Raw genomic sequence first — 27,603 nt, forward strand, 5'->3', positions numbered from 1 at the left:
CTCGCTAATGTACCCATCCTCTACTCCCCACTCCAAGCAGACTCAAAACACCTGGAAAGCCTATAGATTTTTCCAAACAATCTCCTCTAGGCTAAGGGTAGCACAAAGAATCTTGGAATCCATTCTGAAAGGAAGAAAAAAAAAGAATTGGGCTAATTAAAAAGGAAAAACACAAAAACAACTACCACGCACTGATTAATCTCTCAACTCCCTTCCAACTCCAAAGTTCTTAGCTCTGTGCGTGTAAACAAGTGGGTGTGGCTTGCTTGTGCCCACAAGTTTTCACTTGGCTCAGATTTCTGGATGTGCCTACCAGCTGGTTGATCACAATGAAAAGAAAACAAGAAAGTCAATTGTTTGACAATGACAGGCTAGCACCAATGGTGAATTCAAACTCCTAATGACAAAAACAAACAAACAAACTCCATTCCCATATTTGCCATATCTGTCAGAGGTATTAGAATTGTTATTACTTATTCTTTGGTTTAAAGTGGCAGTTACATATTTATTTTTAACTATTGAGCTATGGTTCAATGGTTCCCTCCTTTTTTAAATATGAAGGCCTCATAACATCAAAATATTTATTGGATCTTCAGGTGATAGTATTTGTACTATCTGTATCTACTGTTAGAGAAAATAACATAATGACAAATATATAATAAATTCAACAACACTTTAAAGTAGATTTCTACTTTATTAATCATAAGAGCGTCTACCTATATTTGAAAAACAGTAATGTGTATCTATATACGTGCAAGGTACATTATTTATTCATTTTATGGAAGATATGTTTATTTATGGATTTGAATACCTTCTTAGCCTCCCCCTTCTCCCCAACCAGGGATCTGTACCCTGTAGGTTGAAAAATATGCTCTTGTTTTTTAATATGACATTTTAAAGTTCCAATAAGATTTCAGCAAATTTTACATCTTTGATAACTTCTTGCCTTTTAGCTTTCCCTGGGGGTGATGTGGAGAATTTTCCTAAAGTAATCCAGCAAGAGAAAATCTTTAGCATTGTTTACAAGAAAAGTGAAAGACCACTGATAAAAACTTTAAGAGTCAATGAGTAGTTGTTGTTGGTTGGTTTGGTTTGGTTTGGCTTGGAATGGGCTATGGGTTGGTGTAGCTAACAATTTCATTTACGTTTTTGGAAATGGGAATTAAATGCATGTTGATAAATGGAAAGACAGTATAATTCATCTTACTCCTATTTAACCAGGACTAGATCTTTTGCTGCAATGTGAAATGGCTAGTGAAATAGACAAAAGCATGAACAGAAAGACAATGGTGATAGGACTTATGGAACCAAAGAAAATTCATAAGAATGGCGTTTTAGGAAGTTGGGTACCTGGAGATATAGCCCTCCTCTTTATATGTGTGCTTCTGAGACCGGATATCTTTACACTTACAAAATAAACTACAAGCCAAACAATGGTTAGAGCTTGGGAGATTTGGACCCAAATCAGAAAAAAATCTGTGTTGATATAAGAAAAAAATTGCTATATCAAATATGATCATTATTATTTTTTGTCCATACCTGTAATATCATTGGTACTGGGAATTATCTGTAACTTCAGGTCTTAGATAGTTGCCTGGGACAATGAAAGGTTATGTGCCCCTGGTCACAAAGCTAGTATACATCAGAGGGAGGTTTTGAATCCAGATCTTCTTGACTTGTAAGCTGAAACTCTATCCACTTTGCCATATTACCTTTCAAATACGTATTATATAACTTGAAATTCCTGGTCTCTTTCAAAACTCAGCTCAAACTCCCTTTTCTGCATGAGGCCATTCCTGTTCCTCTCATCTATTGGTGCCTTCCCTTTGAAGGCTACCTTGTATCTGTTTTGTATGTGTCCTGGATATAGCTAGATAGGTACATAGTATCTTTCCTGTAAGCATATAAGCTCTATGAGGACAGGAATTGGTTTGCTTTGGTTTTTCTATCTCTAGTGCCTGGTACAGTGCCAAGTACATAATGAGTACTTAATAAATGCTTCTTGATTGATGCTAATGCATTAAGAATTTTTTGCAAAATGTAAAGCCCTAAAGAAATGCTATATTTATTAATTATTATTTATCACCCTCAACATCATCATGACCATCATCGTTCCTCCAGGATATTTGGCTGGTTGGTTTTGAGGTACTGTACATACAGGGAAACTCAATGCTTCATTTATTTTATTTTTTTAATCTGCCCAAAATGTCATCACATTAAAAAGGTAGCACGTGGATATAGTGACTTTGTCCCATTATGTCAAAGCATGAGAGTGAATATCCAACAATAAGGCTGCTATATAAAAACATCATGGCTTACCACCTCAGGGAGGGGATAGGAGAAGGAAGGAAGGAGGGATAAAACTTGGAACTCAAAACTTTAAATAAAAATATTTCTTTTTTAAAGACATCATGGAGTAGGGAAAGTGCATGACATCTGGAATCAGACAACATGGGTTTGCATCCCTCCTCTGTGACAGTACTCTCCCAGCATAGGCAATTCACTCACCCTTTCTGGGACTGTTTCCCCGTATATAAAATGAAAGAGGTTGGGTGGGATTAAATTATTTTTGTGGTCCCTTTCAGATCTATGATCTATCTGAAAGATTTAGGAATAAAACTACTAACCACCTGATCACTTTACTCTTTGTATGAGATACTAGGGAATAGGACTTTGTATGAGATACTAAGGAATAGGATATACAAGAGGGATGTCCAGGAGATATATAGCCATCTTCTCTCATTACTTTAAAAGACTATGACACTTTAAAACAACAGTATATAAGTCAGCAATGAGTTACATGAGTCAATAAAACTGGAGAATAATTCTACTTTTGGAGAAGAAGACTTTGATGAGCGGGGAAAGATATTGATTTTTTTAAAGTGGATGCTGGGTAATAGCATGTCCTTTATGCTTTGTTCAATCTGTTGCTGTTTAATTTGTCTTAAATTTTTGATGCATTATCATAAACATCAAAGAGAAGTCCCCATGTTTTATTACACTGTGTATAAGACAACTGCCCAAGTGAAAATGGTTCTTAAGGCATAACCATCAGCCCTGTATGTTGGACTGATTATAATGGTAGCTTATATTTATATAGGACTATGGCTTACAAAAAAAAAAAAAGCTTTCTTCACAATGATCCTTTGGAGGAGGAAGTGCAAATATTATTATTATTTCTGTTTTACTAAAGGGAAAATTGAGGTTCAGAACCTAAAAATGAAAAGTAATTATTAGAATCAGTACTTGAAACTATCTTGAGAGCCAATGTGATGGACTTGGAGTTAGAAGATGGGTTCAGATCCTACTTCAAAAATTTACCAGTTGTGTGCAAGCCACTCTTCAGAGCTTCAGTTTTCTCATCTATAAATTGATGATAATAATACTTTTTATAGCATATCTCACAGGGCTACTATGAAGAAAGTGCTTTGCAAACTATGAAAAACTGTTAATTATCATCACTATTATTATTTAAGGCCTATGTTCTTTCTAATGTTTTATATTAATCAATGTAGCAAAAGCAATTTACTTTAACAGATTAACATTTAATATCTTTAAATTGATGTCATCTATTTGATTATCTAAAATATACCTTACAGGGGCAGAGTCTACATGGCGATGTGAGAGGAAATATTTTTGCCTTAGCATACTTCTTCCACAACAACCTAGAAAATGGACCAACTTGAATTTTGAATGGGAAAGCCAAGAAAAAGCCACAGTGAATCATTTTTCCAGCTCAGGACATATTAAAAAGGATGGAGGGGGCAGCTAGGTGGCGCAGTGGATAGAGCACCAGCCCTGAAGTCAGGAGTACCTGAGTTCAAATCTGGCCTCAGACACTTAACACTTACTAGCTGTGTGACCCTGGGCAAGTCACTTAACCCCAATTGCCTCACTAAAAAAAAAAAGATGGAGACCTCTGTAGATCCTCTACAGAACATACAGCATGGTAGGGATGGAAAGCATTCCATTGCCCAGAGACCAAAAGGGAGCTGAGAAGCACTGGAACAGAAATAAAACCCAAGGGACCCCTGAACTAGAGCTAGAAACAGGAATGGGTACTATCTGGAATCTCTGTTGTGCATTACCCAGTTCTAAGTCACAGATCCAGGTTGGAGTGAACAGGAACTTAGCTGACTAGTAAGCACAGAACAAGTTACAAAAACTTAGCCGTATGGATTTGAGCCAGGAACAGAGTAGTGATTCAATTCTAATCTTTAGTCCAGCACATAAGCCTGCATTGGAAAAACCAGAGCAGAAGACTAAGACCAAAGGGGAGTAAGCAATTCAGTTACTCTGAACCTGTAAAACCTTCCAGAAGTCTAACAGTCTACCAAAACTCAACTATATATAAACCAACAGATCCAACTTGCAGAGCCCAGACCAGGAGGGCAGTGAACAGATCTCTCCCTGGATAACATCACTTTAAAAAGCACCAAAAACTTGCAGGCCCAGAAAATGAGCTGTGAAAACTGCATAAGTATACAAAGAGACAGACACTAAGGGCAGACAGCCCATCCACCCCCAGAGGTGAACAGAATCCAAGACTAACATAAAATCCCAAGTCAAGAAAAATGAGCAAACAAAAACAGAACCTGACCATAAGAGCTACTGTGGTGACAAGAAAGCTTAGGACTCAAAACACAGAATAAGACAATGACTTAAAAATATCTACAAGTGGGGGTGGCCAAGTGGCACAGTGGATAGAGTACCGGCCCTGGATTCAGGAGGACCTGAGCTCAAATCCAGACTCAGACACTTGAAACTTACTAGCTCTGTGACCCTGGGCAAGTCACTTAACCCTTACTGCCCCACCCCACCCTCCCCAAAAAAATCTACAAGCAAAGCCTCAAAGGAAAACTCAGACTGGACACAAGTCAAACAAGAATTCCCAGAAGTGTTAAAGATAAAATTATTTTAAAAGCCAAATGAAAACTATAAAAGAAAAATATGAAAAGAGAATTAGCAGTTTGGGGTTTTTTTGTTTTTGTTTTTTTTAGTGAGGCAATTGGGGTTAAGTGACTTGCCCAGGGTCACACAGCTGGTAAGTGAGGTTGGATTTGAACACCGATCCTCCTGACTCCAGGGCTGGTGCTCTATCCACTGCGCCACCAAGCTGCCCCTTGTTTGTTTGGCTTTTTTGTTTGTTTGTTGGTTTTTTGGGGGGTTTTTTAGCAGTTTGGTAAAAGAGGTACAAAACCTTATCAAAGAAAATAACTGCATGAAAATTAGAATCAGTCAAATGGAAGCTAATGGCTCCATGACACATCAAAAAAATAATAAAGTTTAAAAATTGAAAAGTGTAAGAAAATGTGAAATAAAGGAAAAACAACTGACATGGAAAATAGATCAAGGAGAAATAATTTAAGAACCATTGGACTGGGGCAGCTAGGTGGCGCAGTGGACAGAACACCGGCCCTGGAGTCAGGAGTACCTGAGTTCAAATCTGGCCTCAGACACTTAACACTTACTAGCTGTGTGACCCTGGGCAAGTCACTTAACTCCAATTGCCTCACTAAAAAAAAAAAGAAGAAGAAGAAGAACCATTGGACCACCTGAAACCCATGAAAAAAAATAGCCTAGATATCATATTTCAAGAACTTATAAAGGAAAACTGCCCAGATATCTTAGAACCAAATGGTAAAGTAGAAATTGAAAGAATATAGTAGCTACCTTCTAGAAGAAATTCCAAAATGAAAACTCCCAGGAATATCATAACCCAAATTCAAAGCTTCCAGGTCAAGGAGAAAATACTTCAAACAACTAGAAAGAGACCATTCAATTAACTTGGAACCATAGTCATGATCACACAAGATTTAGTAGCCACCACTATATAGAAAAGGAGGACTTAGAATATAATATTCCTGAAGGCAAAGGATCTAGGATTACAACCAACTATACCCTACCCAGCAAAACTGAGTATAATTCAATAGGGGGAAATGGATATTTAATAAAATAGAGGATTTACAAGCATTCCTGATTTTTAAAAAATACCAGAGGGGGCAGCTAGGTGGCACAGTGGATAAAGCACCAGCCCTGGATTCAGGAAGACCTGAGTTCAAATCTGGCCTCAGACACTTGACATTTACTATCTGTGTGACCCTGGGCAAGTCACTTAACCCTCACTGCCCCACAAAACAAAACAAAACAAAAAATACCAGAGATGAAATAGAAAATTTGACATTCAAAAACAGAACTCAAAAGAAGCATAAAAAGGCAAAGGTGAATGAGAAATCATAAGGGATTCAACAAGATTAAACCGCTTACATTTTTATATGGGGAGATAATACATGTAGCACCTAAGAACTTTATCATCTCCAGGGGTCTTTGAGGGAGTATAATTAGATAGAAAGCCTACGTGTGATTCCATTATGTTTGGATGATCTCAAAAGTAGAATGTAAAGGTGAGGAATAGGGATTCACTGGGAGAGGAGGGAAAGGAGAGGAAGAATGGGGAAAATGATCTCACACAAAAAAGCATGCAGGGAAGGGTTTGTACAATGGAGGTCAGGCAAAACTTGAACTTCACTCTCATCTGAACTGGTTCAAGGAGAGAAGAATACATTTACATGTACATTTGTGTACAGAAACTCAGCTTATCCAATATGGAAATAGGAGGGAAAGGGATCAGAGAGGGGTAACAGGAAGAGTAGCTTAAGGGAGGCAGTGGTCAGAAGTGAAATCAACTCATAAAAAGGTAAGTGTTAAAGAAGGATAAAAATAAGAGAATAGGTTTGATGGAAATACACAGTTAGTAGTCATAACAGTGAATGTGAATGGGATAAACTCACCAATAAAACAGAATAGCAGACCCTAATAGATTAGAAACCAAAATCCAATATTATGTTGTTTACAAGAAATACACTTGAAACAGAAATATACACATAGAGTTAAAATAAGGAACTGGAGAAGAATCTATTATTCTTCAAATAAAGCAAAAAAGGAAGGGGTAGCAATGATGATCTCAGACAGGACAAAAGCAAAAATAGACCTAATTAAAAGAGACAAACAGGGAAATTACATTTAGCTTAAAAGAACCATAGACACTGAATTAATATCAATACTAACCATATATGCACCAAATGGCATAGCATCTAAATGTTTAAAGCAAAAGTTAAATGAGTTACATGAGGAAATAAGAAAGTAAAACTAATAGTGGGGGACCTCAGTCTATCTCTCTCAGACCTAGATAAATCTAAACATAAAATAAACAAAAAGGACATTATGGAGTCGAATAGAATTTTAGATAGATCTTTGCAGAATTTTTTTGGGGAATAGAAAAAAGTATATCTGTTTCTCAGCCACAAAAAAATTGATGTATTAGGGCATAAAAAACTCACAAACACATGCAGAAAATTGTAATCATCAAAATAATTTGTCATTGGATAATAATTAGAGATGTTGATCACTGGAACAAATTAAATGTACATAAATAAATGAACACAGTAACATTGTATAGTTCACAAGAACTCACTGTTTGACAAAAATTGTGGGTAGAAAATAGTCTGGCAGAAACTAGGCATAGACCAATATTTCACACCATATACCAAGATAATCTCAAAATGGATATATGATTAAAACATAAAAGATGATTTCATATCCAAATTAGTAGAGTATGGAAAAACGTGCCTGTCAGATCTATGGATAGAGGAAGAGTTCATGACCAAACAAGAGATAGAGAGATTCACAGAAGGTAAAACTGACAATTTTGATTACATAAAATTTCAAAGTTTTTGCACAAAACCAATGTAGCTAAAATCAGAAGAAAAGCAGGAAAATAGAAAAAATCTTTGCAGTAAATTTCTCTGATAAAAGTGTCATTTCTAAAATATTTAAGAATTGTATCAAATGTATAAAAATAAGAGTCATTCCTAAATGAACAAGTAGTCATGAGATAAGAACAGGCAGTTTTCAAAGGAAGAAATAAAATCTATCAATAATCATATGAAAAAATGCTCTAACTCCCTAATACTTAGAGAAATGCATATTAAAACAACTCTTAAGTTACCACCCTCATTTCCATCAGGTTGGCTAAGATGACAGAATAGGAAAGCAACATGCTATAAAGGGCATGAGAGAATAGGTACACTAATGTACTTCTGTTCCATAATTTCAAAGTGATATCCAATTATATAAATTTTAGCTATTTTACCATTAGTGATTTAAAGCATATTTTCAAATGGCAACATACAATTTGTGATTCTATTTCTTTTTCTGAAGACTGTGTGTTCTAAAAATACTTATGTATTAGGGAATCACTCTTGGTTTTATATATTTTTGTTGATTCTTTATAGATTTTGGATATGAGACTTCTTTCTATCAGTGACAGTTGATGCAAATATTTTTTCTCATTCAACAGTTTCTTTTATTCTCTGTTAATTGTGGTTGGGTAAAACACTTTTTAGTTTTATGCAGTCAAAATAGCCAGTTTTAATCTTTTTTGCAATCTTTTCTATCCCCTTTTTAGCTAAGAATCTCCCCTTAATCATAGTTTTGAACAGTATGTCCTTCTGTTCTCTATTTTTAAAAATGTTTTGATCTTTTATATTCAGGTAACATATCCATTTTAGACTTATTGTGATATTTGATATAATAAAGCAATCTAAACCTAATGTCTGCCAAACCGTTTTCTAGTTTTCATAGCAGTTGTTCTCAAAACAGTAATTCATATTTTTTAAGTTTATCAAACATTACTACTATCTTATAGTAACAAAAATTAGTTCTGGGAGAAAATCATGGGTTGAGGTCATGAAAGAGAGCATAAAGACCTGACCTTCAAGAGTAAGAAAGGTTCATGGACTACTATAAGATCATAGTAGGACCACAATGACCTTACCTAGGAGGTTTATAACTATGGCACATACTACAGTTCACGTACCTTGATTTGAGACTGGGTTTCCCTATTTTATACAGGTCCAAAGGGCAGCAGCCCCTCATAAATTCATACCATCTGATTGAATCTTGACCTGCTCCATTTTCAACTTGGGTCATTTTGCTACTCGCTGGTTCTCCCCTCTACCCCTGCTCCCATAGACTCACCATATTGGTAACAGTGTGGACATCTGATCAGCTCTAGCCCTACTATAGCTTAAAACTCCCAAATTCAAGGAGGGATTGACCAGTCTGTCTTCTTAGTAATGTCAATTACATGTATGTACCACCATGCCCAACCTATACCCTTAATCAAGCCCAATATACAATCAATACCTCAATGACACTAGGTTGTTATAGTCCTCCTCAGGGTAGATAGTTCAAAGTTTAAAACTTATGTATGTTTCTCTTTGGGAATAAGATATCCTTTTTCTTACCGCCCAGATCTTCTCTAGTTGTTCAATGATATCAGAAACTCCAGGAAATAAAGGCTGGCCCTGGAGCATTTCAATAAATATGCAGCCTGCTCCCCTAAAAAAGAGAAAAAAGTGACTTTGGTACCTTTGAGGACATTACATGAATTCCAGGATGTGAAAATTGGACAGAATCCCAGAAGTCATCTAGTTCATTTTGTATGGGAATAAGAATTCTCTCTATAACAAATCTGACAAGAGGTCACCTGACCCTTCCCTGAAGACTTCCAGTGAGGGGGAAACCCACTTTCTTTTGAGGTAGCCCATTCCAATTTTCAATAGTTCTAATTATAGTTTTTCTTTGCATCGAATCTAAATTTAATATTTTCCTAATTCTACCCACTTCTAGTTCTGCCTTCCCAGGGCCAAACAGAACAAATCTAATCCCTTCTCCATAATACAGTCCTTAAAATACTTAAAGACAATTTTTATATTCCCCTCAACTCTTCCTCTTCCCCTTTAAAAATTTTTTTTTTAATTTTTGGAATAAAACAACCATTTCCATAACATAGTTTAATTTTTAAAAAGATGATTGCCCATGGGGCCCTTTCCTCTTGCTAAACATCCCTCTCTCCTTCAACTAATCTTCATATGATATTTTGGTTTTGTTTTTGTTTTTTTTGAGGGGCAATTGGGGTTAAGTGACTTGCCCAGGGTCACACAGCTAGTAAGTGTTAAGTGTCTGAGGCCGGATTTAACTCAGGTACTCCTGAATCCAGGGCCGGTGCTCTATCCACTGTGCCATCTAGCTGCCCCCATCTTCATATGATATTAACCTTCACCACCTGGTTTGTCTTTTCTGGATATTCTCAAGTTTATAAATATCTTTACTAAAATGTGGCACCAGTATGTGAAATGGGGGGGGTATTAACTATCACATATGTGCAAAACTAGACCTGACTCATGGTTACTTTCCTAGAAAAATGTTCAGAGACAGTCATTCAAGAATACCTATTGTTAGAAATCTTGGATAAAGGGTAATTATGGACTGGTTAAACAAATGAAGGTATATGAATGTTATGAAATATTACTATCCTGTAAGAATGGATGACTAGCATGAATTCAGAGAAGCAGAAGTGAAGTAAGTGAAATGTAGAAAATTATATAGACAATACTACAACAATATAAATGGAAAGAACCACGCCTACCACATCAAAAAACTTTGAAACTGAATGTAATGTGATGATAATGACAAAATGTGGCTCCAAATAAGACCTGAAAAAAAATCTTTTTCTCCCTTCTTTGCAGAGGTAGAGGACTATGGAAGCAGAACACCTCATGGATGGTCAGACTTGGTTTATATGTTGGTTAGTTTTGCCAGACTGTGGGTTTTTCCCCCTCTCTTTTTTTAACTCTTTGTTACAAAAGAGGGCTCAATGACTAAGGGAGGAGGGAAGGAGAAGGAGATATACATACATACATATGTATATATATTGAGGGGGGGGATGATGGTTAAGTGACTTGCCCAGGGTCACACAGCTAGTAAGTGTCAAGTGTCTGAGACTGGATTTGAACTCAGGTCCTCCTGAATCCAAAGCTGGTGCTTTATCCAGTGCACCACCTAGCTGCCCCCAGGATATATCTTTAAAAGAAGGAAAACAAAGAAACCTGGGCCAATAATGTTGCTATGACAATAAAGGGCTCCTGCCAAAAAAGTTCATCTTTTAGAGAATTCTTTTGAAAAGAGAAAACACTCTGCAGCTAGGAACATAATATATAATTTTTTTTAAATCATACATTCTCACTTAAATTCAATTATTCAGTTTCTGAGAAGAGAAACAAAATGTTTAACTCTAATGAAATATGTTTTCCTTCCTGGGTAGTCATGCTTATAAATGACTCCCATGGGCCAAAAATGAACAAGAATGATTTTATTATTAATACTAGTTCTTATTAAGAGTCTTCTGAGTGATATGGAGTAAGAGGGTTCAAGTAGTTGACTACCAGGATTATGTCTTAGGCATTTCAACAAGGCTCAAATAAACACATGTGCATCATTCTAGGATTTAAACCTGGCTTCTTTTTATCCCCAAGAATGTTTTGTTGCATGGCTTCGGAGAGGTTTGTTGCCTTTTAATGTTATTTTTGGTTTCTGGAACTTCGAATGAAGTTCCCTTGTTGGACCATTCCATAATACCTTTGAAGTTTTAAATTCACTAGGTCTGGTGTCCTATTCCTGGAGCTATTTTGATTTTGCACTTTTATCCAGATGTTTGACACCTTGAAGCCAGTTATTCAGGTACTGCCAGATGATGAAGTTGTTAGTATTGATGAGATAAGATATTAAGATTTGATTGAATTTTTCCATTTTCATCAAGTAGACAGTCACAATCTCTTGGTTCTTGGTGGGGAGAGTCAAATTGAGAATACCTTAGGGAGTACTATCCCATAGTCTCAAGGTGTAGCACTGATTTAGTCTATTCATATATAGAGTATCCAAAAAATCTTAGTGCCATTTTAAGTTTTGTTTTTGTTGTTTTTGTTTTTGTTTTGTGTGAGGCAATTGGGGTTAAGTGACTTGCCCAGGGTCACACAGCTAGTGTCATGTGTCTGAGGCCGGATTTGAACTGAGGTTCTCCTGAATCCAGGGCCGGTGCTCTATCCACTGCGCCACCTAGCTGCCCTGCCATTTTAAGTTTTAAAAGCAGTTTAAAATGGTAATAAGATTTTTGGGACACCCTGTATTACATACAATTCTAGAACTGAAGTGAAAGGCAGGTGATAATTGCATTAAAAATGTAAAATTGCATTAAAATCCAAACTATATCCAACAGTTATATTTTAGCACTGGAAAAGTTCCAAAGGGAGTTTATATATCAATATCAATACAATGATAAGAGAAGCTTTAATTTGCCTTCATTTTTCAGATTTGCTATTTTTCAGATTTATTTTCTCCACAAGGATCACTAGATACTTTACCCATTTTTTACTTGTTCGCAACTATTTTAGGAGAAGATATTATTGACATCCAACAGTAAACCCTTCCAGAAAGGAGAAATGCAATGGATTCTTTTACAGAGTCACTTGTATCTTTACATAACTTCAGCAAAAGATAATAACTCAGAAATTCTTTGCTATCTCCTTAAATTTCTCTCTAGTTGCACTGAATAAATCTTCCCTTAAGAGAGCAACACTCCTTAAATTCCTAAGTCAAATCCTAAAGGAAGTATTTTAGAAAGTTTAAGTCCTTGCCCTCCGAAGCTACATGTAACATATATAAGATGTTTCTTGGGGAAAAGAATAATCACTTTTTTTGGGGGGGGTGAGGCAATTGGGGTTAAGTGATTTGCCCAGGGTCACACAGCTAGTAAGTGTCAAGTGTCTGAGACCAGATTTGAACTTAGGTCCTCCTGAATCCAGGGCCAGTGCTCTATCCACTGTGCCACCTAGCTGCTCCATAATCACTTTTTTTTTATTTTTTGGTGTTGAAATGATTTTAAAATAGCACAATATATGGAGATGGCAAGTTATTTCAAATAATAAATTAGACTGGTTTTCTTCTTTTTTTCTTCTTATTTTCCCTTTACTTCAGAAGGTTCACATAACTGTTAAGAGGCTTAACTGTACATAACATATCCATCAGAGACAACCTGAGTTTTTTCAATAAGCCTAGTAGCTGCCTAAAATCAGCTCTGTGTAGAGGACTTTTTATTCCAAAGCAAAATCTTCCCTAAAACCCAGTGTAATCTTCCTAAAATACTGTGTTATTCTTGCTAAAGCCTCCCTAATTGGATCTTTTTAGGGCCTGAAAAGGATATCAAAAAGAGAGAAAGATGCTAGAGGATTAAAGAATGCTGGGACTATTAGTAAAACCTACTTAGATATTTTCTACAATCTAACCAAGGTGCTGTTAAGCTGTTAACTTTATGTATACCCCACCACTGACACTGCTGCTATGAAGGAACTTTTATAATACATTGTTTATTAAAATTAAGTTACTGAAGACAAAAGAGTTAACACCCACTGTCATATGCCTTTGCAAATGGAATTCCATTTAGATTCCTTGGGGATTACATGGTCCAATAGAATAGGATTAGTTTTTTCTTTCTTTCCTTCAATTAGCAATCCTCTTCTCCTCCCCTTTCTCCATTGCCCTCATGTCCTTTCCCACCCAGACCCACCGTCTCCCCATAGTAAAAGAAAAAAAAAATCCTAACTTAAATCCCAGTGTCCTGTGATTGCCCTGTTAAGAGAATCTTAATTCAATAAACTCACCAGTAAAGTGGTGATTGTTCTAGTCTCACATTGTATTTGGCACATTATGTTGTTGACAGTCATTTTTCAGTCCTATCCAACAATTTGTTGTTCATTCATTTCAGTTGTGTCTGACACTTTATGACACCATTTGGGGTTTTCCTGGCAAAGATACTAGAGTGGCTTGGTTTGCCATTTCCTTCTGGAGCTCATTTTAGAGATGAGGAAACTGAGGCAATCAGGGTTAAGTGACTTGCCCAGGGTTACATAGCTATTAAGTGTATGAGGCCAGAATATTGAGAAAGATGAGTTTTCTTGACTCCAAGATAGTTCTCTATCCACTTAGGTGCCCCATTGTAGGGGCTGGCACATTATTGGGGTTAGAGTATAACAAAACTTCAACACTTCAAGAATCTGTGATTTCATCATCCATAGATGCAAATTGTAGTCCTTTTATACTTCAGTAAACGTCTTTTGGTCTTCATGAGTTGCTAGGGTCCCAAATGGCCAATACCAGGCGGGTAACACATTCTGAGGTTGAGTCTCTCTGAAAATAGCAAGTCTGACATTCAAAGGTTAAGTACATACTATTCCTGGGTGGATCCAGACCTGCCAGAGCCAAAGCTTTCCTGTGATAACTTTTGAGAACTCAGGATGAACCTTGAGCCACCAAGAAGCATTAAGGTAAGAGTTTAATGGAGAAAGAGAAAAGTAATAAGAAATAATGAGTTTAGTTTGAATTTTTCAAATCCATTTTCATTATTCAGGGGCAATGATGCTGAGGAACTCACTGGTGAAGAACAACTTAGCTCCATTTTACTTTCTAGTCATTCTCTGCATTTCCATTGTACTGGATATGTAATTATTAGTAATACTGTGGCAATACTACAAAATTCCAAAGTGCCAGAGAAACCTAGGAAATGTCACTGGAGAGCAGTACCAATTGATGGGTGCATATGCAATTTGACTTTCAGGTTATCTTTCCTGAAATTATACTGGGATGTTAAACACTATCTGCGGAGGTATTGGTGTAGCACTTCTGCTGCCCTTTTCAAGTCTTTGGGAGACCTAAGTGGTAGAGTGGATAGAGTGCTGGCCCTGGAGTCAGGAAGACTCATCTTCCTGAGTTCAAATCTGGCCTCTGACACTAGCAGTATGACCCTGGGCAAGTCACTTAACCTTGTTGGCCCCAGTTCCTCATCTGTAAAATGGGTTGGAGAAGGAAATGGCAAACCACTCCAGTATCTTTGCCAAGAAACTCCCCAATGTGGTCATAACATGTCAGACACAACTGAAATGACTGAACAACAGAAATATTTCCAGGCCACTGGTATTTAACATTTAGGTTTATGAATAATATCAGTAGTACCTTGTATCTTTCTCATACTGTTCTCCCAAGGGAGTTGAAAAATGCCATGAATATCGTAATTATTTTCTTCTTCTCTTATGAGAAGTTGAATGTAACTCCAAATCATAACACATCTAAAAGGGAGAACTCTAAATGGCTAGGATGGTTCTGGGTGTGCAAGACAGATGCCTTCAATATCTCAATGTACAGAGACAACCTTTAATGTCTTGGACTAAACACTCCATCTTAGGAGGCTCCACAATCCTCCCATTTTACTATGAAGCCCCAAAGTGGCTCCCACCATTGCATGGGGAAAATCATTCCAACATTTCCTGTGAGTTAGGAAGAAGGGCAAGTATTATCATCCCATTTTTACAAATCAAGAAAACAAGAGACAGAAAAAATAGGTGACATACAAAAGAGGTTGCTTGATAAATGCTTGCTGATTAATGCAAGATTTCATAATCAGACTAGAATAAGGGTTTCCTTTCTTGCTGTTTTTGTGGTGTTTTACCTCCACTGGTCTCTGATGAATTAACTTTTCTACGTAGTTTTTATTTTTCCTAGAAGATTAGAGAAGACTACACAGCTCTTACCCTTAAGGAGTTAAAAATATAGCACACATGACAGAACCAGACTTTGCAAGTAATCTTTTTTTTTGGGGGGGGGAGGGAGGGGAATGAGGGTTAAGTAACTTGCCCAGGGTCACACAGCTAGTAAGTGTCATGGGTCGGAGGCTGGATTTGAACTCAGGTCCTCCTGAATCCAGGGCTGGTGCTTTATCCACCTAGCTGCCCCCTGCAGGTAATCTTAAGGCATGAAATGCCTTAGTATCATTCTTACCAGATATCCAAATCAGAGGAGTATTCCGTGGCTCCTAGCAATGCATCTGGAGGACGATACCACAGCGTCACCACTTCCGAAGAATATGTCTGACTGGGGATTGACTTAGCCCGAGCAAGACCTGCCAGATTATGTTAAAAAAAAAAAAACAGATGCAAGTAATTATATTTATATGTCCCATAGAAACATGGTGGTTGATTTTGCCACAGAGGTGAACAAGTCATGGGAGAGGACAGAAGAAAGAGCAGACACTCAAAAAACAGATCAGTAGATCAATTTGGCTCATTTCATCAAAGTTTCTCTTATCACACTATATCATTCTAGTGACCTTCTATTTCTGGATTTTTTTCAATAATTCTACCTTCCCTAAGAATCAGATTGTAATGGACCAAAGAAGGGGATTTAGACAAATCTAAGATATGAGACATAAAGACATGAGGGTAAGAGAGGCTCTGCTACTCTAATACCTCTCTTTCTAAAAAAGAAATGCTTTATCTTCCTAATGCTAAATTTAAAATTTAACTAAATTATTAAATTTAATATAATTAAATTTTTAATTAAAAAATCAGCAGTTGTGCCAAAAATACAGAGTTAGTATTTTTTTTCTGCTCTGATAGCCTATACTTGTAGCTTGCTACAAGGCAAGCACCCAGAACTTGACTGTTTGGACAAGTATACCACAATATAACTCTGGAAAAGTATGGTCTAAAGTTGACCTCTTCATCCTCCCTTTCTATAATATTCCCAAATTATCCTGAGAGTTAGTGTTTTAGTTCTGATTCAGGATTTCCACTGGGTGAGGGACCCTCGAGAACCCTATAGTTTAGAAATTCCTCCTCCATGCTGGCTACCTTCATGTAATGTGGCTTGCTGCCACTATTCAAATAAAGAGTATTGTCTTATAGACTTGATCCCAACTTTTGGCGTCTAACTAGAGAGCTGACATGACCCAAATCAGCATCTCTACCTCTTTCATGCTCTATAGAAGTTTGAGATGCTCACCAAGTACTATGTCTCCTGGGGCCCCACGTTTCCAAAGGCCAGATCTAGCCAATGCACTGGATAAATAAACATGTGCACACAAAAGCGTCATTGTTCATAAATGAGAATGAGACCCAGGGAAGGAGAGATTGACTCACCAAAATCAGCTAATTTGAGTTCTCCAAGATAACTGATGAGTAAGTTCTGAGGTTTCAGATCCCGGTGAAGAATGTGTTGATGGTGGATATAAGCCAGGCCCCGCAAAAGTTGAAACATGAAGAGCTGGAAAGAATAACCATCATACCTAAGCAGTTCTGTGCTATCATGTGTTAATATCCACTTTAAATCAAAAACAGTTTTCTAAGAGAGGATGGTTAAATTATGCTTTGAGGGAAACAAAAACTAAGATTTTTTTTAAAAATAGCACAGTAAGGTCACTGGACCATGATCCAAAACAACAACAAAATCTCTCATTTTCTGGCTTCTCATTATTAATTTCTATCTAATTGTTAGCATTTATTATGCTTAACTATGTGCAAGACTCTGCACTACATGTCATAGGTATTGCTCTCAAGAAGCTTAAAATTTAATAAGGGAGGAGGGGCCAAAAGATAGGAATACAACTCACTATTCTGCATGGGAAAATGGAATCTGCGAAAGGGGAGATTTGGGCAAAGTGTTACTTTCACACCTGAGGAGGGTGATATCCATCACTTTCATATGATTGGGTAAAAGGGAAATCATTTATCAATATAATTTTTGGTCAGATCAAACAGTTTGTGCAATTCATCCCAACCCAGAGATTTTGCATTTCTGTGAGTTGTTTGGCTGGCAGAAAGGGAAGACTCTATTCCAGGTTCAGGGGCAGAATAATCAAAGGCAAGGAGATTGAGGTGACCAGGAATTAAATCAGTTTGGAAAGAGAAAATGGAGGCAGATTATAGAAGGCCTGGTTTTCAAGACATTCTAAGGGCAGTTTATACTTTGCTCAGCAGGCAATTGCGAGTCACTAAAAGTTTTTAAGTGGAAGAGTACATAAGATCATAAGTGTGAATTAGGAATATTACTTAGACAGTGGTATAAAGGATGAATTGGAAAGAGAAAGACTAGCAGAAGGAAGACCAGTTAAAAGGGTATTAGAGGGGCAGCTAGGTGGCGCAGTGGATAGAGCACTGGCCCTGGATTCAGGAGTACCTGAGTTCAAATCCAGCCTCAGACACTTAACACTTACTAGCTGTGTGACCCTGGGCAAGTCACTTAACCCCAATTGCCTCACTAAAAAAAAAAAAAAAAAAAAGGGTATTAGAATAGTTCAAGTGAGAAGAGACAAGTGCCTGCACCAGTGGCTACAATAGGAATTGGGTGGAGAGGGAAGACTAGATATGAAATATTGTAAACAGGATTTGACAACTAATTGGATGTGTGGAGAAAAGAAGAGAAAGCTATCAAGGAGAACTCCTAGGTAATAAGGCTGGGAGAGTGGGAAGATGGTGCCAATATTACCAGAAATAGGGAAGTTTGGGGAAGGAGCAGACTTAGCTCCTTGATACAGAAGAAGGGGCCTTTTTTAATCTTTAAAATTTCAGCTTAAACTCCTGCATTAGTCATCGGTCTTTCGGAAAAAAAATCACCTAAAAAATCCAAAGACAAGTCGACTTTCCCAGCATTGCACTTAGCTCAAGATAAGTACTAACCTGGAAATGGTTCTCTAGGGTTTAAATTTTATTGTATCTCAGATATCCTTAAAATAACAGACCATGGACTGGGAAAGAAAGACATAGTCAACTGACTGTGGGAAATGGAGTCATAGTTAGCTTTTTGTCTATTTTAACAATCCTAGGTTCATATTTGAAACTATAAGGAAAAGACTACAGATGATGGATTAACAAGGAAAGGAAACTAAAAACAAGAGAAGACACTGGGAAAAATAAAATTAAATGAGACATAGAAAGAAAAGGAATGAAGGAGGAAAAAGGAGAAAAGAAACCATTTCCATACCAAATTAAGAAATGTCTTATGTGGCCATAAAGCCTAGGAATTAGAAAAATTATCACCTTCCAATCAGTTTTCCACAAGTACAGAAGCCAATAAGAAGGGAAAAAAACATATAATATCCTAAGTGTCTTTTGCTATTTCTTCCAATGCCACTGGCAATGGAGAATTCAAAAGCTAACACTGGTGTTCAAGAAGATTATGCCAGCCCAGAGCATGTTCCTACAGTTCAGAAAAGAAAGTATCAGCCCTCGCATTCCTGGTGACATGGAGACGGTGGCAGAATTGAACAGATGAATCAATTTTTCCACCCTATCAGGGAACCTGGGCATCTCAGAGACGTGCCAAGTCCAGTGCTCAGCTGTCAGTGGCATATAAGACTTTGAAACCAGAGTTAATGATTGGCATGGCCTGACCCAGAAGCAGGAGCCAGAAATGTTTGAGCCATTAGACACACTATTTACTTTGGGCAAATCACTTAAATTACCTTCTATAGGTTACCTGTCATAGAAGTTATAGAAGCTTTGCTGGTTTTTTATATTCATATAATATTCAATCTTGTGAAAATTTCCTTGTTCTCTGCCCATGCCAGATTTCCACTAGTTCCATGACATTTGTCAATGCCTTCTCTTATTGTGAAGAGGCCTGCTTAGTTATGCAATGTAGAGAACAGTGGGATGGGTAAAGCTGGAGCCAACTGGAAGTGAGTTGAAAGTTTAACTGCAGGTATCACAAATATAAATGACATGTGAAAAAGGTAATGAAAAGTAAGTATCGGAAAAAAAGGTAAAAGAAAGGATAGCAGAAAAAATATGCTACAATAGGAAATACTTCAAAGTGAAGGGAAGAAAGAAAAAAGGAGATGGGACAGGATAAGGAAGAGGGCAAAGTAAGGAAGAAGAAAGGAAATAACCAACAAGCATTTATTAAGCATTTACTACATACAAGCCAAGAATAGCACTTTGCATTGGGGATACAAAATTTTTTTTTTTTATTTTAAAGGCAAAATCACGATCCCTGTCTCAAAGAACTCCTATTCTTATGGGATAAACAACCTGCCAACAACTATGTGCACACAAGATGTAGATGGTGTAAATGAGAGATACTCACAAACCAAAGTGGGGAAGCAAAGAGCCAGATCAGGAAATGCCTCTCACAGAAAGTGAGAGTTAAGGTGAGATATGATAGAAGCCAATTTATCCAGGAGGCAAAGCAGGATAAGGCTAAGAAAAGGACAGAGCAGACCAAGAGAAAGAATAAAAAGAAAAGGAAAGAGATCAAGAGATCATAGAATAGATTCATTGGGTTTTGCCCCTGGCCCAGCCCTTCTTCATTTTGTTTGGGGCATAGACTATGAATGCTGGGATTATCCACTCTCATTCCAGCACTTTCAACCTCTTCCTCTCCTCTGGTTCCTTTCACTTCTGCCCCCAATATAATTCAGCTTTCTCCTTTCCTTAAACATGCTGCTTCTTCTTTCCTTGCTAGCGTAGAAGAGCGCTCTTCACTAGCTGCTATCACATTAGTCCGCATCCACGCCTTAATCTTCTGCAATCTAGTTTCTGTCCCCACCACTCTAAGAAGACTGCTCTCTCAAACATCACCAGTAATTTCAGTCACCACATCCAAAGGCTTTTCTACTGAAATTGCTCCCTCGACTGTTAACAAAAACCTCAATCACTAAATCCAAAGGCCTTTCCCAACCTATTGACTACATGTATTAGTCACTGGTCCCTCCCTCCTCCAGTCCATTTTCCACACTGGTGCCAGGTCAATCTTCTAAAAGCAGGGCTATGATCATGCCACTCGAAAACTAAACCAAACCAAACAATTTCATGATTTTCCATTTTCCATAGCACAAAGTAAACTCCTTAGTTTGACAGTCAAGTCCCTGCCCAATTCAGTGCCAGCCTAACGTTCAGTTTTATCTCCCAACACTTCCTTTCATTTGTACTTTTTGTTGTTGAAATTGGGGAAGTGACCTCTGTTCACTTGTTTGGTATCATGATAATTGGCATGACCTGTTTTGAGAATGAAAATGCATTTCAAAATTCTTCTGTTTCAAAGAAACATGTCTTTCAGTTATCCTAACCGACTGTTAAAAACTTTCATTTTTTTTACCACACCCCTAAAGTACTCACCCTGACATTGTGAGGATGAAGACCTCCTGGATGTTGAGACATATACTGGGCCAGGTCAGTATGCTAAATGAGACAGTGGGAGCAGGAAGAATGAAAGAACGAAAAAAAAAATAAAGTTAGCATGTACAAGTACCAACTTTTAGGTAAATAGCAGACAACCTTCAGAATATGTTCTAAGAAATCTAATTCAGTGGAAATTAGAAAGCAAATAGGTAGCTGGTTAATAGCAATAATTATTTTCTGATAAAGGTTTTGTTCTCAAGATACATATGCTACTGATTCAACTTTATAAGCCATTCGCCACATAGCGGTGGCGCTCCTTGGTAGGGAAGCCACGGGTTGTGTACGTGGAGACTTCAGAGGCCAGCAATAATAGTTTGCTTCAGCCCCAAGAGCAGAACTGTATCTCAGTTCTAGCACCTGGTCTAACCTGCACAGGAGGGAAGTCCAGACAAGGCAGGAATTCCAGATCAAAGGAGATCCTACACTTGCACCTCTCTAAGCCAAAGGAGCTTTCCAACTGGTTGAGAAAGGAGGAATCCAGCGGCATTTTATTCTTGCACAGACCCAAACACAAGTCAGGAACTTGCAAAGCTCAGACCAGGGGGTCAGTAATCAGACTTTTCTCTGGATCATATCACTTGGGGAGTACTGAAAGCTTGCAGGCCTTCAGCCTTTCCCTGAGATCCTGAAATAATACAATACCTAATACCCAAGAAAGCAACAACAGGACCAATCCAGACCTTGCCTCCAGAAGTGCCTTAACATCAAGTCTCAAGTCAGGAAGCAGACTGGAAGAATGGGAAAATAAAAAAATAGAACCCCACCATAATGAGCTATTATAGTGGCAGGGAAGCTCAGAACACAAACCCAGAAGAAAAGAATGATTCCAAAACATCTACAAGCAAGGCCTAAGAGGAAAACAAAGCTTGGCCACAAATTCAACCAGAGCTCCTAGAAGAAATGAAGCAAGGTTTGGGGTTTGTTTTTTTTTTAAGTTTAAAAATATGTTTATAAATGTAATGACACAGGGGCAGCTAGCTGATGCAGTGGATAGAGCACCAGCCCTGGATTCAGGAGTACCTGAGTTCAAATCCGGCCTCAGACACTTAATACTTACTAGCTGTGTGACCCTGGGGAAGTCATTTAACCCCAATTGCCTCACTAAAAAAAAAATAAATAATAAAAAAATAAATGTAATGACACCACTTGAGGAAAAAATTTTAGAAATGAATCAGAGCTATGGAAGAAGGAATTAGAAAGGAAATTAATAGCTTGGCACAAGAGGTACAAAACCCTGCCCAAGCAACAAACACCGTTGAAAATTAGAATGGACCAAATAGAAATTAATAACTTCATGAGAAAACAAGAAATATTAAAACAAAGTTAGAGGCTAAAATAAGAAGAAAATGTAAGATGTCTTTATAGCAAAAACAATTGACCTGGAAAAAAGGTTGAGAAGAAAAAAATGTAAGAATCACTGTACTAACTGAATACCATGACAAAAATAAGAGGTGAGTTATCTTATTTCAAGAAATATTAAAACTTCCCATATCTCTTCAAACCAGAAAGCAAAGTGGAAATAGAAAGAATTCACCAATTGCATCCTGAAAGAAACCCCAAAATTAAAACTCCCAGAAAAGTCATAGCCAAAATCCAGAGCTTCCAGATCAAAGAAAAAATACTGTACATAGCCAGAAAGAATTCAAATACTAAGTAAGGAGCCACAGGCAGAATCACATAGCATTTCATAGCCACCATTAGAAAGAAGCAGAAAACTTAGACTATGTTATTCCAGAAGGCAAAGAATATGGGCTTACAGCCAAGAATTACAACAAATTACTGTAAAAGTGAATGTAATGCTATAGGGGAGAAATGGATCTCTAATGAAATAGAGGCCTTCCAAACATTATGAAAAGACCAGATCTACAGAGAGACTTTGATTTTCAAACACAGATGTGAAGAGAAACATAAAAAGGTATAAACATAAATGAACAAAGTTAAAGGACTAAATAAGAATGAACTGCTTACATTCAAATATGGGGAGATTATATGTGTTCCCTCTGAATCTTATTATCATCAGGGTTCATAGAAAGAATCCACTTAGACAAGGCCTGAGAATTGTTCTATCTTGATGATTATAAGAAAAAAGTGGAAAGAGAGGGGGAAGAAGAATATATTGTAGGGGGAAGGGAAAGTAAAGTTAGGGGAAATTATCTCACATAATCAGAGTGCACAAGTTAATATCCAAAAAAACAAGGACTAAGGGGTGAGGATAATGACTAATACTTGAACTTCACTCTCATCTCATAAAAAGAAGGAAGAATATATGTGTGTATGTGTATATACTAATACATATATTCTAAGAATATACATATTCTTAGAATAGTTTCATACACACACATATTCAGAAATTCATTTCATTCAACAGGGAAGTGGGACAGAAAGGAGATAAGGGACAAGGAAGAATTAGAAAGGTGATATATTCAGGGAAGAATTTGTCCTAAGCAAAACAACCTCTAAGAATGTTCATAAAACATAGATCTTTTTGAGGTATCAAAGAATGGGAATTGGGTCTAGGAGCTCATAAAATGAGGAATGGGAATGGATAAACAAATTATGTTATACAATGTGATGGAATACTATTGTGCTGAACTCTAAGCAGCATAATGACCAACTAGGATTCCAGAAGACGAATGTGGAAATATGCTACCTGACTCTTGAAAGAGAGGTAATGGCCTCAGAATGCAGAATGAGGTCAATATGTCCAGATCGGGCCAATGTGGAAATTTGTTTTGATTGACTATACATGCTTATAAAGGGTTTTGTTTTCTTGTGTTCTTAAGGAGTTGAAGTAGAAGGGTGACAAGGCAGATCTTAACTAATTAAAACAAATAATTTTTAAAAGAGAAAAAACAACCATATGAAGAACATTCTAAATCAGTAACAACAAAATAAATGCAAATTTAAGCAACTTTGAGATATCTCCTCACACCTATCAGACTGTCAAAGATGACAAAAACAGAAAATGACAAATATTGGAGGAGCTATAGGAAAACAGATCCACTGTCGGTAAAGCTGTGAATTGGTCTAGCAGTTCTGGAAAGCAATTTGGAACTCTACCCGGAAAATGACTAAACTATATATGCCCTTTGACCTAGCAATACCACTACTAGGCCTATGCTCCAAAGAAATCAAAGAAGGAAGAAAGGGAACTAAATGTACAAAAAATATTCATAGCAATTCTTTTCATGGTAGCCAAAAATTAGAAATTAAAAAAGAAGTGTCCTCCTATTGGGAAATGGCTAAAAAATTTTGTGTTATCTAAATGTAATGGAATATTACTGTGCAATTGGAAATGGTTAAATGAAACCATTTCAGAGGAAAATGGGAAGACTTTTATGAACTGATACAGAATAAAGTAAGCAGAAAGTAGAAGAACAATTTCTACAATAACATTATCGTGGAAAACAACTTTGAAAGATTTTTAGAACGTTCACCAAGTCAATGATAAACCACAAGTACAAAAGAATGAAGGTGAAACATGATACCTCCTGAGAGAGGTGATGAATTTAAAATTCAGAAAGAGACATATTTCGGGACATAACTAATGTGAGAATTTGTTTTGATGTCATCTAGTCCACCAAATATTGAGGCCCCAGTTAATAGTGAGGGTTTTGAAAATTACTCAAGGGGGAAGTAATAGAAAGGATGGATTCATTTCAAAAATTCTCATTAATTGGAAATAACAAAAATAACAAACTATTTTTTTTTCAAAAGAAGACATTCTGAGCGCTAATCTCTGGGGCTTTTAACAATCTGCTGCGATCTAAATGTAACCTGTGTTTAGTATTGGAAAAGATCGACTCTATGACCAAGTGCCTTCTCCAACAAATAATATGACCCATTCAACATAACTAGACATAACATCCTGGTTAAATCTGATGCCACTGGATACAGCTGTATTTGTATGTTCATTCTCAGTGCACTGAGAAACAGAACATGCTAGCCTAGGATATTTCACTGTGTGTTTTCTTGATGCTTATTTAGCTGTTCCCCCTGCAACTCTCCCCCCACACACACACACCTTTTCCTTTAGTTAGCTTGTCAGAGAACTATCATCAGAAGTACACCAGTGGAGGTGGAGTAGAGTGGGAAGGTAAAGCAATTTCACCATGTTCTTAATAAGACAGTGAAGTGGTAAAAAGAGGTAATCATGTTAAAGCATCACAAGTTTTCCCCAGCAAATGAGACTTATGCACCTATTGTCAGAAAGGGGAAAGGGGCACTTAAGAAGTGGAGGGTAAAAAGTAAAAGGAGAATGGGAATAAAAGCAATAAGGCACCGCTAATCACAGTAATGAAATTTTCCATAATACCTTCCACATTGTAATAAAAGTTTTATAATGCCATAAAATATTAACAGATTCATTATACAAGCACCAGGCTTTTTCCTGGTGCTTTGTAAAATGCTAGAGCAACTCACCATGTATTCAAAAACAAAAGTCAGGGTCTCTTTGGTGTGGATAATGTCATGCAGGAGCACAATATTGGCATGCTTCAAACCCTTCAGGAGGGAGGCTGAAAAAATTAAAAAATAAAATCAATCCATTGATAATAAAACTAATACTTTGAAAATTTCTTAAAATAGGTTCAACTCGATATGTTTCACTATATCTTTTAGCTGTCTGAGAAAGTCCCTTTTTCTGGGAAATAGTGCTTATAATAGCAAAGGACTGTATCATTATTTTGTACAGGGTAAATCAATAAAAGTTTGCTTTTCTTAGAGGCTGCATTGGTTGCATTAGGCTCAAATAATAATGTGCTTCCATCTACCCAATCAATTTCATCCTAGTATTCAAAGAGCTTTGCAAATTTCATCCTTTGGGAACAAGATCATCCCTGCAACAGAAATGAAAGTATTGAAGGGTAAAGTGACAATCCTAAATTTACCGACTGAGGTAGTGGTGAAGCTGGGAATTATGTGAATCCTCCACCCTATAGAACAGGAATTTTTAACCCTTTTGTGTCATGGACCCCTCTGGCAATCTGGTAAAGCCTATGGAGCCCTTCTCAGAATAATCTTTTTAGTGCATAAAACAAAATACATAAGATTATGAAGAAAGCCAATTATATTGAAATAAAGACATGATTTTTTCCCGTTCAGGTTCACAGGTCCCCTAAAATGTATCATAGATAGATCTCAGATTAAGAACCCCTTCTCTAGAAGATGACAAATCTACACCTTCTCCAGATTTCCTTCCTTTTTTTAAAAAGGGGTCTTCAGGTCCTGGTACAATGGGAAGGCAGGAGGAATCAGAGCAAGGAATGGAACATCTGTAATATGGAGGAGAATGCTTATCTAAGGGACAGGTATTTTGAAGGATATGTTGCACAGATAGGCAATTATCTGAGCGGGGGGAGAAAGGAGGTCATGCATCCCCTTCGTCCATCCCTAAGAAATGTGGTCCAGTGAAACTCACATAGTATGCTATTGCTCTCTTATTCCTTTGCCTCCTCCCCCCAAATTTTTGTAAGGTGAAAGTAGTCAGTCCTGATGGAGAGAAATCACAGAAGGGAAATATGCAATAAATGCTTGTTCCCTTTCCTTCTCCCACATCCCCTTTGTAATCTTATGTATTTTATTTTATATATTTAAAAATACTTTTCTGAGGAATAGCCTTACACTTGGTCCCTGTCTCAAGCCTATCCTCTCCCCCTCCACACAACTGCCAAAGTGATATTCTTAAAGAACAGGTCTCACATGTCACTCTCTAAATAAACTCCAATTTCTCCCTATACCTCCAGGATTTAACATAAACTCCTCTTCAGAAGGCCTTGCCTGATCCCCATCATACCTGCTAATTCCTTCCCCCAAGTCACCTATTATCTATTTTGTTTATGACTCTGTATACATACATTGTCTTCCCCAGCTAGACTATTTTCTTTCTTTCTTTCTTTTTTCTTTTTCTTTCTTTCTTCCTTTCTTCCTTCCTTCCTTCCTTCCTTCCTTCCTTCCTTCCTTCCTTCCTTCCTTCCTTCCTTCCTTCCTTCCTTCCTTCCTTCCTTCCTTTCTTTCTTTCTTTCTTTCTTTCTTTCTTTCTTTCTTTCTTTCTTTCTTTCTTTCTTTCTTTCTTTTTGGCTTTTTTATTGCCAGCACCTAGCACAGTGCCTAGAACATATTAGACACTTAATAAATGTTTGTTTGCTTTATTTATAGAAGGGCAAAGATCTTACAACTGCCTGAACATTACTGTCTGAAAGTCCCACATCTGGGGCATCGATTGAGAGAGAATATTAATAATTGCAAACAACCCCCTGGTGAGATGGGTTTCAACCCTGCCCCAGTAGATATTCTTCTTTCTTCCCACTTCTGTCTTCTTCACAGTACTGTTTATAAAAATTTCCTTCCAGAAATGACACCCTGTTATGCTCATTCACACAGACTCCGGGAATAAGTTCTGAAATGTTTCCAATATAAAGGAGGAAACAAGCAGTTCCACATGTACAAGTTTTGCTATTTACAAAGCAAAATAATACAGCGAAGAGTCAGTATACAACTATTAAAAAAAACTATTTTGGAACCTAAGGACATTACCCTCAACTAGTAGCTTGAGTCCCTCAAAGATGTTTACATAGATATTTTGAGGATCTGTAGCCACTCAAAACCATAAATCATGAGCCCCTACCTATGTGTTTACCTTTAATAGTCAGCCAGAGGGCATGATTAGTTCCCAAAAAAGCATTTCATAGCATGACAT

General features: G+C 37.1%; 1 protein-coding gene across 1 annotated transcript in view; it reads right to left on the reverse strand.

Annotated features, from left to right (window-relative positions):
* Positions 1-27,603, reverse strand: part of CDK15 (cyclin dependent kinase 15) — a 94,628-nt gene that overhangs the window by 51,451 nt on the left and 15,574 nt on the right. The window contains exons 5-9 of the mRNA XM_043996811.1: positions 25,329-25,423; positions 20,844-20,906; positions 16,869-16,992; positions 15,730-15,850; positions 9,309-9,402 (exon numbers count right to left, since the gene is read on the reverse strand). Of these exons, the coding sequence (XP_043852746.1) occupies positions 9,309-9,402; positions 15,730-15,850; positions 16,869-16,992; positions 20,844-20,906; positions 25,329-25,423 (497 nt within the window). The remainder of the gene's footprint in view (positions 1-9,308; positions 9,403-15,729; positions 15,851-16,868; positions 16,993-20,843; positions 20,907-25,328; positions 25,424-27,603) is intronic.

The sequence above is a fragment of the Dromiciops gliroides genome, chromosome 3, assembly GCF_019393635.1.
Source record: "Dromiciops gliroides isolate mDroGli1 chromosome 3, mDroGli1.pri, whole genome shotgun sequence".
Classification (NCBI taxonomy): domain Eukaryota; kingdom Metazoa; phylum Chordata; class Mammalia; order Microbiotheria; family Microbiotheriidae; genus Dromiciops; species Dromiciops gliroides.